Source organism: Podarcis bocagei, assembly GCF_964188305.1.
Source record: "Podarcis bocagei genome assembly, chromosome: 3".
NCBI lineage: Eukaryota > Metazoa > Chordata > Lepidosauria > Squamata > Lacertidae > Podarcis > Podarcis bocagei.
In genome coordinates, this window is record NC_138127.1 from 75,622,190 (window position 1) to 75,635,256 (window position 13,067).

At 43.9% G+C, this 13,067-nt stretch overlaps 1 protein-coding gene across 2 annotated transcripts in view; it reads left to right on the plus strand.

The window, feature by feature from the left end:
- The window catches only part of PLB1 (phospholipase B1), a 107,847-nt gene that overhangs the window by 73,407 nt on the left and 21,373 nt on the right, over positions 1-13,067 (plus strand). For both annotated transcript variants that reach the window (XM_081186352.1, XM_081186353.1), the window contains 7 exons: positions 77-135; positions 905-972; positions 2,221-2,264; positions 3,809-3,908; positions 6,108-6,159; positions 10,076-10,156; positions 11,192-11,257. In XM_081186352.1, coding sequence (XP_081042478.1) covers positions 77-135; positions 905-972; positions 2,221-2,264; positions 3,809-3,908; positions 6,108-6,159; positions 10,076-10,156; positions 11,192-11,257 — 470 coding nt within the window. The remainder of the gene's footprint in view (positions 1-76; positions 136-904; positions 973-2,220; positions 2,265-3,808; positions 3,909-6,107; positions 6,160-10,075; positions 10,157-11,191; positions 11,258-13,067) is intronic.

Sequence of the window (13,067 nt, forward strand, 5' to 3'; positions counted from 1 at the left end):
TCTTAAGAAACAAACAAAACCATACCAGTGACACCCTTCCCTTATGATGTCCTCCTTCCACCACCCCCTTATCCAGTCCACAGGCTACAACCTTCTGACATCAAAGTGATAGCTGCCCTTGGTGATTCTTTGACGGTAGGTCTACGGGATGCAGCACCTGGGGAAATTCTGCTCTCCACAAGGATGCTGTGGTATCAGTCGACACCCAGCAATAAGGTTAAACTTAGCAAAGGAGAATTCGTGCCCAGCACACTTGGTCCAATAGGTATCATCTAAACGCTTTGGAATATTGTATGCTCAGCCGGACATTTCAGTTTGCAGCAGGATGCCTATTATGAAAAGAACCCTGGGAGTGGGTTTAGCCATCGTGGAAACCTGGTGCAAGTTGTAAAGATCACATCTGTACCATACATTTAAAGCACGTTAGGTGCATTCAACCGAATGCCATGACAGTTGTTCCATCAGCTTGCCAGACAGAACGATTCCCTCTCTCCTCTCCTGCACATTGTTCTGTGGGTTATCCCCACACACTGAGCCAATTTTGGGGGGCTGCAGAGGGTGGGAGAAGGGGAAGCCCCAATGTGCTAGCAGAAGTCATTGCACGGGCTTTCGCTAGTGGGACTCATTAATTGAATCCCAGCCACGGCTTCCCCCAAAGAAACAAGAGAACTGTAGTTTCCCCCAGAGAGCTACAATTTCCAGAGAGAGAGAGAGAGAGAGAGAGAGAGAGATTCATATTTCAGATTGCATGGGCCCCTTGGCTAATTCTGCTTAACATTATTCATGGCCTCATAAACCAACAGCAATCTTTAAAACATTCAACAACAGAGATTTTCCTACTCCACTCCTTTCTCGTCATATCATCCCTTGCAATGTATATAATTTATATATATTTCATTTACAGGCTGCTGTAGGAGCCAAATCAAGTGGTTTGGATGATCTAACCACAGCTTGGAGGGGGATTTCCTGGAGGTACAGCATTTGCTAGAATTTATCCCAGATTCTGCTGGAGTAAAGAATTTCATGCACCTTTTTGAAGAGCGCCATTATATAGATGAAAATGAGAACAGAAAGTGTATGTGACAATTACATGTCTGAGCATATCCTCATGCCCAGACATGCAATCCGTTCTTTTTCCAATAACAAGAAGCCTTATTAGTACCCTTATAAGAATACGCTGCCATCAAGCAATCTTGCTGGCTGCATATTACACTTCTTCCCAAGCTGTACTTCAACAAATACTTTCTGAACTGATGAAGGTTTGAGATTACTCTCAAGTGAACAAGCTTCCACTAGGAGTGGCACAATGGAGTTATGAAACAGCAACACACAGCTTGCTTCATGCTTATGTACATTGATTTGGATCTGTTCAACTCAGTCACCTGGTGCAGATTTCCTTCCTTACACAGATTTTTGTGCAAGAATGGACATTTTACTAAAAAAAAAAATTAAAGTCAGACAGTGGTCATTATTGCACAAAAATGTGGAAGAAGAATAAGATGGTAATTATCACACATTATCTGGAAACTTCTGACAATTGCTCACTTGTCATCTTGCCCCATATGCAATTAATGCACATAAATGAACATGTCTGAAAGGTGAATTTTGAGGCTACCCTGCTTTTTCAGAAATCAGGGTAATCTGCTTCTTTTAGATCTCAGATCAATATGGGACTATATAGAAAGGAAAACTAAATGTGTGTGCAACCACTGAACTGCACTAAAAGGTTTAATGCGCAAGTGTGCCCTGACATTTAACACACGCTCCTAAAACTTTAGAACCCCAAATATCTATTGGGCACCAACACAGTCTAGTCTGGCCTCTCAGTGAACAAATGTTAAGAAATCTAGTTTATTATCAGCAAGATCAGATTAAAGGAGGACAGATCTCAATATGTACTACATATATCAGCATAAAGGGGAGCATTTCTAAGTTCTTAGCTGTGTGTTCTTGCTAGAGGCTTACATCTGTTTTTGCTGCAGGCCTGTTTTACTTGATTTGAAAACTTCCCCTTCATTCATACTTGTTCCTATCCTTTTATCCTTAAAGGCTGGATGGCTTTTCCCCCATGGAGGTTTCTGTAGTTTTGAGGGACTTTTGTTCCTAATTCATCTCTACCCTACTCCTTGCTAATACAGCTGTGTTTCTCGGACAGATGGTAGATGCCCTTTGATACAGTGTTAATTCCAGTGACCGATTTGGTATTACCCTTTTTTCTAGTGCTGGAGGTGATGAAACCTTGGAGACTCACACAACCTTATCTAGTGAGTATCTTTTGACATACCATGGCGTGAAAGAGGAACGTTCATGACAATATTAATCCTCTCAAAGCCATAATTTGAAGGTTTGTGAACGAGCACTGTGTTTACATGCTTTCCCCTCTGACGTGTGGGCCTTAATTGCTCACTTGCCGCTTGAATGAAACCATAGTTTGTGATGATGTCCGGATTGGCAAACCATTGTTTGAGTGATCCCGCCAACCGCTCCGCCCCCCATGTTTTCATCCTGTGTTGCAGTCCTGATTTGGAGAGATGACTTAAACCACCGTTTGCCAGCTTGGATGTCAGGGCAAACCTGTTTGATGCCAACAGAACACAATGAATGAAGCCCTACTTGAGAGGAGAGGAGCACACAAGCACAGTGCTTGCTCAAAATACAAATGCAGTCAAAGCCTGTCTGATCTTGTATCGAAGTGATTGTTAAGAAATCACACACTGAACAGAGCAAGAACAGCGACAGAAGAAAACCAGGCAGCCACCTGGGTGTAAAAATTCCAGGGCTGTGTGCTTTACTTGTGTAAATAGCTTTGAGAAAGAGTCCTTGCCTGTACATCCTGAGATTTCCACTTTCCCAGTACATGACTTAAAGTGAAATGGAGATACTAATCAGTTAGTGATGATGTCTAGTAAACTGGCAGGCTGATCTACTCATATAGAGAACGATAGGGTGATAGCTAAATTACTGGGATTAAAAATAAAAATAAGAACCTCACATCCCAGTCAACTCAGCAACCTGGTGCTCTCCAGGTGCTTTCTTTGGACTACAGCTCCCATCATCCTTGGCCAGCAGGGATGTGCTTGGAGTGCACCAGGTTGGGGAAGGATGCATTGAAGATGGAGCTGTTTTGCTGCTCAGCATATAAGAAGACAAGGGTAGTAAAAACAACAACACCTGGGCTAACCCTGATATTGGATCCCTACTTAAAACCACTTCACATGCTATATTCTTCCAATCTCTGTATAGGAAAATTTGTGCTTCCTACCATTTCAACCCCAGAGTCGTCCGCGACTGGACCTAACGGTCAGGGGTACCTTTACCTTTACCATTTGAATTCAGTGAGCTACAGTAACTTCAAAACGTTTGTGCGGTGTTGGTGGGGGGTCCACTTCGGACAAAACAAATTGCACTCTTATTCCCATGCAAAATAAATTTCTGTGGGTGGTATTCAACTCAGTTCAACTCATGGTAGACCCAAAGAGCCCCCTGGTGAGAGGGTGTGGCCTGGGGGAGAATCTTCGCTTGGCCCCCACACCTGAGCCAGATGAGCAGCTGGTCTCACTCTGTATAAGGTACTTCCAGTGTTCAGCGCAGACATTTTGAACTGCAACAACAGCTCTGTTGAGGGTAATAGAACCAAAAAAACTTGATGGAGAAGACTTGGCTCTCTTTTCTACAGTTTCCCCTATGCTAGTTAACGGGTTGTAATTTCAGGAGCATTCATAAAATGTGAGGTGGTTCTTACCGAATTAGCCCAACCACAGTGTGGCTCTCGCTCACCAAACCTTACATTTTTTTCCTTCTCTGCCAGATATTTTGAAAAAGTTTAATCCAAACCTCTCTGGCTTCTCCACTGGCACCCAGAACGAAGCGGCCGGATTCAACGTAGCAGTAGGAGGAGCCACCGCACAGTAAGACACACTGGGACAAGGAAAAACTGCCGCGTTAAGCCTAAACTGTTGCCCCAAAGCTGAGGGTTTTTGCCTGCGTTTCACCTCATCCCCTTCTGGGGTGTAAATCTGGTTAAGAATCCAAGGATGAAGTCTTGCTATAAAATCTTTTTGCAATATTGTACCTGTCTAAATACATTTGGCAACTCTAGCCTCTGAGGTCCTCAATCGATCACCTTTTGCCAAGCACTAAATTAACTGCAGAGGGAGTTAGAGGTGAGGTGGCACGGCTGTGAAATAGTGCAGAGCTTCCAAGTGCAGCCTTGAAAATTTAGAGCTTTAGCTCCGAATGCACTCTGTCAGAGCCAATCCTTCAACAAAAATAATCGATCTGAACTTCTCTGCTGTTTGGCTCACATGCTAGCTGGTTGGCAGGCAAGTTGGCTGGTGGTGTCTTGAAGTTTGTGGTAGTCACCTGTGCAGACATTTTTTTAGGGAACTTAGGCTGTGTACACACCATACAATTAAAGCACACACCCCCCTCCAAGATTCCTGGGAACTGCAGTTTGTTACGAGTGCTGGGAATTGTGGCCTCAGTGAGAAGTCAACTACAATTCCCATGATTCCTGGGGGGGGTGCTTTAAATGCCTTATACTGCATTTGCTGTTCTTGATCATTCCTTTCCTTGTGCAGCTCTTACTGGTCGTGAAGTAGCATTTTATAAAGCGAGAGAGGGAGAGAAGCCTCCCAATTCCAAGTCTTAAATTAAGGATCCTGGAGGACCTCAGACTTTGCAAATTCCAAGATGACATTACCTGATCTAGCTCTCCACTAGATTTCTGCCCTTCCCCAGATGTGACAGAGCTCTCAGCAGCTTAAATATATCAAAACACTCATTCAAATATGTATTTTGAGAGAAACTTCACATTTAAACATGTATTAATACAGTAATAATAATAATCATCATCATCATAATCTATTATTTGCACCCCACCCATCTGGCTGGGTTTCCCCAGCCACTCTGGGTGGCTTCCACAAAGACCATAAATACGCTAAGATATCACACATTAAAAACTTCCCTGAACAGGGCTGCCTTAAGATGTCTTCTGAATGTCAGGTAGTTGTTTATCTCTTTGACATCTGATGGGAGGGCGTTTCACAGGGCGGGCGCCACTACCGAGAAGGCCCTTTGCCTGGTTCCCTGTAGCTTTGTTTCTCGCAATCAGGGAACCACCAGAAGGCCCTCGGCGGTGGACCTCAGCGTCCGGGCAGAACGCTGGGGATGGAGACTCTCCTTCAGGTATACTGGGCTGAGGCTGTTTAGGGCTTTAAAGGTCAACACCAACACCGACACATAATTGGAAATGTATGTTTAGAGGAAATTTATTCGTAAACATTGCAGCTCTATGTAGGTAGGATAAAAGCCACATGGATATGACACAGATCTGTCTTGCATATCTAACCCTCGACTTCCAAATACAATGGCACAATTGCCTAGTGGTCTAGGGTGGTACCCTTAGGAGTACAGCTATTACTGATGCTCCTTTTCAAACCGAGAGCCAGGGCAGTGCAGTTGCCCTAGGTTCAAATCACCACTCAGGCATTAAGTTCAGTGGAGGGCCAGTCATCATCTCTCAGCCTAGTCTAGTTCCTGGAGCTTCTGTGAGGATAAGTCAGGGTTAACACGTACACACCACCGTGGGGTCCTTGAGGAAGTGCAGGATAAATAAATACATATGTACACTTAACAGTAGGGAATCAGAGAGAGCTTACCTGAATTTTGCACAAGAGCTGAGAGTAAGTTTTGATTACATGCTGGCAATTGACAAGTGCAATGAAAAAGACTCATGCAAGTGGTCTGCTTACATGAAGAGCGCAATGTTAAAACGGAGAACTCATGCAAAATCACGGCTCATATTTTTGTGAAAGAAAAATAGTGACCTGCGGTGTTTCGCTTCATGGAAGAGCTGACACAATATTTGTTGTTCCTCAGCTACATTGCTCATGAGAGTAAATGGGTTGCATGAGAGCATGTTTTTTGCTCATTTGTTTCGTCCCACTTGGCAGCTGGTGACTGATCAGAAATGACTCTCTAGTTCACAGCGTGAACATCCACCAAGGACTCTCAGATCCTAGTTCTGTCCCGCAATGATGCTCCTTCTGTTGGTTGATTCCACTGAGCTTGCCATGTTTGAATGCTCTCCTTTTCTCTTTCCACAGGAATCTCCCAGCCCAAGCAAGGGGATTGGTAGCACTAATGAAAAACAGCCCAGTAAGTATCTGCATTACAGAAAATGAATGAAAATTGTTGCAGCTTGTAGAAACCACTGGGTAAGGAAGATACCCATAATATTGCCAAATGCAAGAATGCAAAAGTTGTGTATAAGATGTTGGGTCATTATATATATAAAAAAAACCAGTCATCCTCTCTTTGTTAATGCATTGTAATATATGTGTTTAAGCAGTGGGGGTAGGCATGAACAAGCTTCATCCTCTAGCCACCTAAACCAACTTACGCTATTTGTGCTATTTTAAAATATTGATGCTTACAATATTTAGCCATGCCCCAAGGACAGGGATCCAAATCTTCCCCACCACAAGACATTGTATACAACCCATGTTGCAATGGTACCAAAATCAGAGAATATAGCACTGCTGCAAAATGCCCACAGAGCAAGTAGCTCATGACGAGTCCAGCGAAATGATCCAAGCTGCATGATTCAGGTCACACAAAGCCATCCCCTGATCAAACTGGTGTGACACAAGGGAGGTTCCTGTCCAAATACAAAATACCAAGATCAAGCAGTCTCTGAATGAGAGTAAAGCCCATCCATAGGAGCCAACTCCTAGGAGCCAAGAGGGCTTTGCCCCCCCCCCATAAAATATTTGAGGAGGCTGCCCCCTGCCAAATTGATGGGCACTGCCATTCAAATGGTGTGCATGCACCATGCCATGTGATTGATTTTGCAGGGTAGGGCTTACCTGCGCCACCCCGCCCCCAATATTTTATTCAAGTTGGCACCTCTGAGCCCATCCGTTACGCCTTCAGTGCAGTGCCAGGGGCTGGATCCAGGCATCCTGCCACATGAATGGAAGGCACTAGGGATGGGAGAGAAATCTGATTGCGTTGGCATCAGGCAAACTTACCTAAGTCACGCTTTCCAAAGAATGAACCAGAACGCATCCGTCCTTCCAAATTCACACTTTTCCACATTTTGCAATCTTGTTCTTCAGTCAAGTAATGTGTACAAACATCCAGTATATTAGGGGAAATAGCTTTGGGAAATCTGTATATTGCATACAAAAATGTGTCTAGGAGGAGAAATTTGCACCAAAATGCTGGTGAATTTTCATGTGGACTTTTTAACTTATTATTCTTTTAAAGCCACCTTTGCTCAGCTATCTCCACTGGTTGCCTATTTGCTACCAGCCCATGTTCAAGCTGTTGCTATTAGTATATAGAGCCCTTAACAACTTGGGATGAGTGTTGTTGTTTTTTTGTGGGATTCGCTTTACCCCATATATACCCACCTGACAGCTTCAATTTGTGGAACTGGCACCTTTGCAGGTACCGCATAACACCCATTCCACATTTGTAAGAAATCCATCTTTCAGTGCAGCAGCAAACTGTGCTTTGGAACTCCCTGCCTGTTGACATCAGGCGGGCAGGAACCTTCGCTGTCTTCCTCTTGGTGCCTGCTTAAAACAATTTTGCTTAGGCAAGCCTCCTGAGGCAGCTAGTGTTGATTTTAATCTTTTACAATATCTTAATACCCGTTTTAACTCTCTCTATATATATGTAATGTTAATATTTTGATTTATATTGTTGCAATGAACTTTGGGTTGTTTGCCTGTTTACAATCCAGCAGTATATGCATTTTTGCTTAATAAGTAAATGGAATAACAGTGGAGCAGAGAATGCAGACCTGTACTGTGATGAGTGTTCAGTAGCTTCAAGACATGCAAAACGAGATGGCTCACCTCTGGAGGAGAGTCGGCTTCCAAGAGCACATTGAGGAAATGTTTTTACCATGTGCATTTGTGCCCCATCTGTGTGCAATTCAAGTTAAGTGGTTATGACCAGGCAAGCCCTTTCTGGTTAGGGGCTTAATATACCTGTGAGGTTGCCTTTGTCCTTCTGTGGCATTAAACCTTCTTGAATAGACAGAAAACACCTTCTTAATATGATCCGTGCACCAAGGAAGGGCATGAAATGCATGTGAAGACAGGTGTTTTCAGTGGCTGCCCCACATTTCTGGAACTTGTTCTCCCTGTAGGTCTGCCCGAGTGTCTTTTGGAAGCATTGCAAAACCTTTTTATGTTATTGAGGTTAGCATTTGGTGGCTGAGCTCAGATGCAGAGGGAAAATGCAACCAGGGTGTATTAACTGTGTAATTACCAACCTGAGTATTTTGGCTTTGGGAGACGAGCCATTGCAGGGAAGAAAGAGGAACCAGTGGCATTAAACTATTGATGGATCGTTTTGTGTGGGCTGGAAGACAAACAAAAACCACGGCTTTCCCAAACCTAGGCCTGTGTGACAGGTGCTTAGTGAGGGCTGCGTTTGCTGTCAGTTGTTCTGTTCTTATTAGTTGCATTTAGTTCATATTAGCTGCATTAGCTGCATACTGTGATAAGCAGAAAGGAGAATCCATTTCCTCTCTGCATTTCTGCATTTTTCCTGCTCTCTCTCTCTCTCTCTCTCTCTTACACACACACACACACACACACACACACACACACACACACACACACACCAGCCGAGTAGAAGCACTGACATTTAAGCAAAAGTCAGAGCAGCTCCTAGGTTTCAGGGACCATGATCCTGGCCTTCTGAAATCAGAGAGGGAATGATGTCAAACACCCCCAGGCACCTCTTTGAAGCAAACGTGAAGTGAAGTCAAGGGCTAGGAAAACAAATCCTATTAATGACGAGAATTCAGCCCTGTTTGTGATTCCCAGGCCTTTGGTTTCCTTAGGACACATTCACCAATGCTTGTTATGTAAACTTGCTGCTCTAAAAATAGCCACCATCCATTCCTTTCTTTGTACTGCATGTTACAGAATGTTTTCCACTGAGTTACAGCTCTCAGCAGCCCCTATTGTTGGCTGGCAATGACGTAGGTTGAAGCAGCTGCCGGCCTTGGCTAAGCACAGCGAAGTCACCTATCTGAGGGCTCCTTCTCTCTATCCAAATGTCCACTCTTCTGAGCATTCCCTTCCTTTTTTTTTCAACAGTCCTGGTAACGTGTCACTGTCAGGGATTCTCAGTGACTCCAGCTACTAACAACTAGCATTCGGTGCATCATTGTGGAAAATGTTCTTTGTCTCTCATGCTTGCCTCTGTACAAGTGCCAAGGGCTTGCGGTCCCAGTTACACCCTTCAGCTCCAAAGTCCATTAGGAATAGAAAGCCTCCTGTGTCACAGAAGCCCAGATGCAGCTTAGATGATCACACTCCAGGGCAGCTGCCAATTTCTCCCCTGGCTTTTATTCCCTCTCTCTCTCTCTCTCTCTCTCTCTCTCTCTCTCTTTCTCCTCTCCGTTATTCAGTCTGACCCACCAATGAAAGACTTTGCATTTCAGACAGCAAAGGGGGACTGTGTGTGAGAGGGGGGGAGGGAGAGAGACATTGCTGCTATTCTCTAGTATCTGTCCCATTAGACAAACCCTTTCATGTGGTAATGATCATGCAACAACTTCAGCTCAAATACCTAATATCCTCCGTTGGGCATGCAATACTTTCATGCCCTTGAAAAAAGCTGTGACAAAGACAGCCTAGGCATGGTGGCATTTCAAACAATGAGGATAGCATGCCATTGCAATTGCTATGTGTGACATGAGAAATATGGGATTGTGAATTTACTCTCAAATGGCCTTTTCCCGTGGAGATGGACGGAGTGTGTACGTGCTTTGGCTTGACTTTCTTCAGCCCCAAGCAATGTCTGTAAAAATTCCACAGCAGGTGAGCAGGGATACGATTCCAGCAGTTCCGGAGAGTGGAATCGATGGGATCCTGAGCAAGTCACATCACTCATTACTCTCTTTGCTCCTCTGAACATCCGTGAACTACTCTGAAGTGTGCATGCACATGAAAGCTCATACCAAGAACTAACTTAGTTGGTCTTTAAGGTGCTACTGGAAGGAATTTTTTTACTCTGATATTGTAGTGTTTTTGTTTCTCACCAGAGCATCAACTATCAGGAGGACTGGAAGCTAGTCACCATTTTCATTGGAGGCAATGACCTTTGTAACTATTGCTTAGACAAGGTATGAAAGCTGTAGCTGGCTTGGTTTGAAAACGATAGTATTTCCTGTCACTTTTTATTTGAAATGAGCATTTTTGTCCTGATTGCAGCCCCAGTCCTCAAAGCTGGTGATTGGCCCTAGTGACCTTCCAAAAAAGAGGTTTGCCATCCAAATGGAAAACAACTAAGTCAGCCATTGGGGGAATAATAATAATAATCCATGTGCCAAGCTAATAAGTATTAAAACTATAGTTCTCAGTGGCCCCAGAAATACAATGGAGTATTTTGGAAATACAAAATACTTCTGGAGACACATTTTTTTATTGGGAGTTGGGACATAGTGAGGTAGATTTGGAGGAGGAGGGAATACTAGTCTTTTTCTGAGAATTCTATTCAATTTTTTGAAAGACTCAGTCCCATTCTGAATTAAGTTTACCTGTGACATCAATAAAAATGAGTGAAACCAGTACGCCACTATGCCCTCACAATGTTGTGCCACTTTAAAAGGCCCCCTTCCCCATTTATGAGAAACCAATATGAATTCCAATTATAACATTCAAGATTATGAACTTGAATTCAAAATTCTGAGTGATTCCCCTTTTTTAAAAAAACTCACATTTCTGGATGAAAGTTTTGAAGCTGCATTTTAAATCTTGTTGCAAATAGTGGGCTTGATTTCAGCTCTTGAATTATGTCTACATCCAGTGTTTGGACGCAGAGAATCGAAACCAGCTCTCCCAATCCAGCTCTTCCTGATTAACTGGTTCAGGCATCAGTTGTTTGTTTTTAATTCAGCTGGACTGGTAATTTAAGAATCGCGTCCAAACGCCGTGTGTTCTGAGTAAGTCAAATGCATGCTGCAACTGGGAAACAATTCTGCAATACTTCCTTCTAAATATATCAAGACTTTGCTAGCGCAAATTATATCCTCATATCAGTCTCCTTCAAGTCAAGCTATTCCATAGACCTCTCTGGTTTTGGGTGTGTGGGGATGGATTTATCTGCAACTTTTCATGCAATACTGAAAATGGATAACTGAGTGTTTCATTTTCTTCAGGAGACCTATTCAGTGGACAGATATGTAGAACACCTCCAGGACACCCTTGATATCCTTTACAAGGAGGTAAGACTTTAAGACACTCTAGAAGGCTGAGTTCTTGGCAACTGCACTTAAACATTTCTCACCCCTCGCAGAGTTTCCATGATCATGTTTCATTCAGGACCTTCTTTCAGATAGCTGGCACTGGTGCAGTCATATTTGAAGGGTAATCCAATGACCTTGATAGCTAATGACCAGGAAAGTGGTGAGATTCTACTATGGCGAACGTGGTTGCATTTTATATGGTTTTCTTCAGTTTTCTCAACGTGGAGCTAGCCCCTAAAGCCCTCTGCAGCAGGAAGATGCTGCTGCCTCAACAGCAGGCAGCAGCTTTGTCTACCGTGCTTATGGGTGTACTGTCCAGCCTCCCCAATTCTATATTTGCCCTGACTTAGGGATATTTGTGCAGCAGAGGAGGAAAGGAGATGGGTGGACAAACATGATAACAAGCTTGCCTAGCATCTGCAACACTCGCAACTTCTTTCTCTCTCTCTCTCTCTCTCTCTCTCTCTCTCTCTCTCTCTCTCTCTTTCTTTCTTTCTTTCTTTCTTTCTTTCGTTACTCACTTTATTTTGCCCAGGACAACCAAAAGCAACTTTAAGTAAACAATTTCCCCACCCCATGTAGATACATTAATACCAAGGAGGAAAAGCAACACATTAAAAACATCTCACCCACTTCTAAAAAGCCACATGTAGTTAATGGCTAAAGGCCTGGTTATAAGGGAAACTTTTTGCCTGGCGCATAAAGAAGGCAGTGAAGGTGCCAGGCAGGACTCCCTGGGTAGAACATTCCACAAATGGGGAGCTGCTCCATGGCGCCTTCTGGACTTTTCATGGAAGGGGCACACGAAAAAGAGCTTCAGATGTTGATTGCACGGTCCAGGTTGGTTCATGCTGAGCAAAATCACAGATTAATTTTCAGTCTGGGAGGGGGCAACTCCCAGCTTAACCGTAAGTTGCTACAGAGTGAAGTTGCTCTGTTTTCCCCTTACATTGCCTCGGGCACAGTATGTAGCATCAAAGTTTGGAATAAAGATCTATGGGTTGCCACAAGTATGCAGTCAAGCCCTGGCTCTCCAATGATGAAGCTTTATTGAGATGAAGAATGAAGATAAAACAAATGAAAGGGGAAAGTTAGAATGAAAGAAACAAAACCATTTGCATCTGTGGGGGCTGGGAGGGCAGAAGGCAGCAGGTGGAACTAGTGCCAATGCAAGCAGAGGCAGTTAATTCTACTTTTGTCACCCCTACCCCCCCTCCTTTGTGCTGAGTTCTACAAGGGCAACACTGAGGCTAAGGGGAAGGAAGCTGCCAGGCAGTCCCACCCCCTGAACTAGTTGTAAGCAGACAAGGCATGTGGGGGCTGGCTGAGGGCAGGCTGAAGTTGACACAGCAGTGCCCCATTGCCCAAATGAAAAGCCTCCACTGGTTAAGTAACCTCAGCTAGTTATTGAAATTGGTGGCCCAGAGTCTCCTGGGTATTTTATTCATTTTTTATTTAATAAATCTGTTTGCTGCCTGTCAAAATGAAGCAGTTTCCGAAGGTGGCATGCAAGTCTTATCAAAGAAGCTAAAGGCATACGATAAAACACTATGCTACGATAAGCAGGAAGAATTAAATGGTGACATCGACTTCAGCCACCCAACAGAGAGTAAAACAGACACCTAATCTACACCTTCATAAATATTGTTTTAAGACAACCAGAAGTGCGCTAATCCTATTTCGCGACAGGAGGAGTGCCACCGTTTGGGGGTCACCACTGAAAGACCACTGTCTCCCAGGCCTGCCGACCTAGTCTCGCTTCAGGAAGGGCACTTGAGGGTTAGTTCCA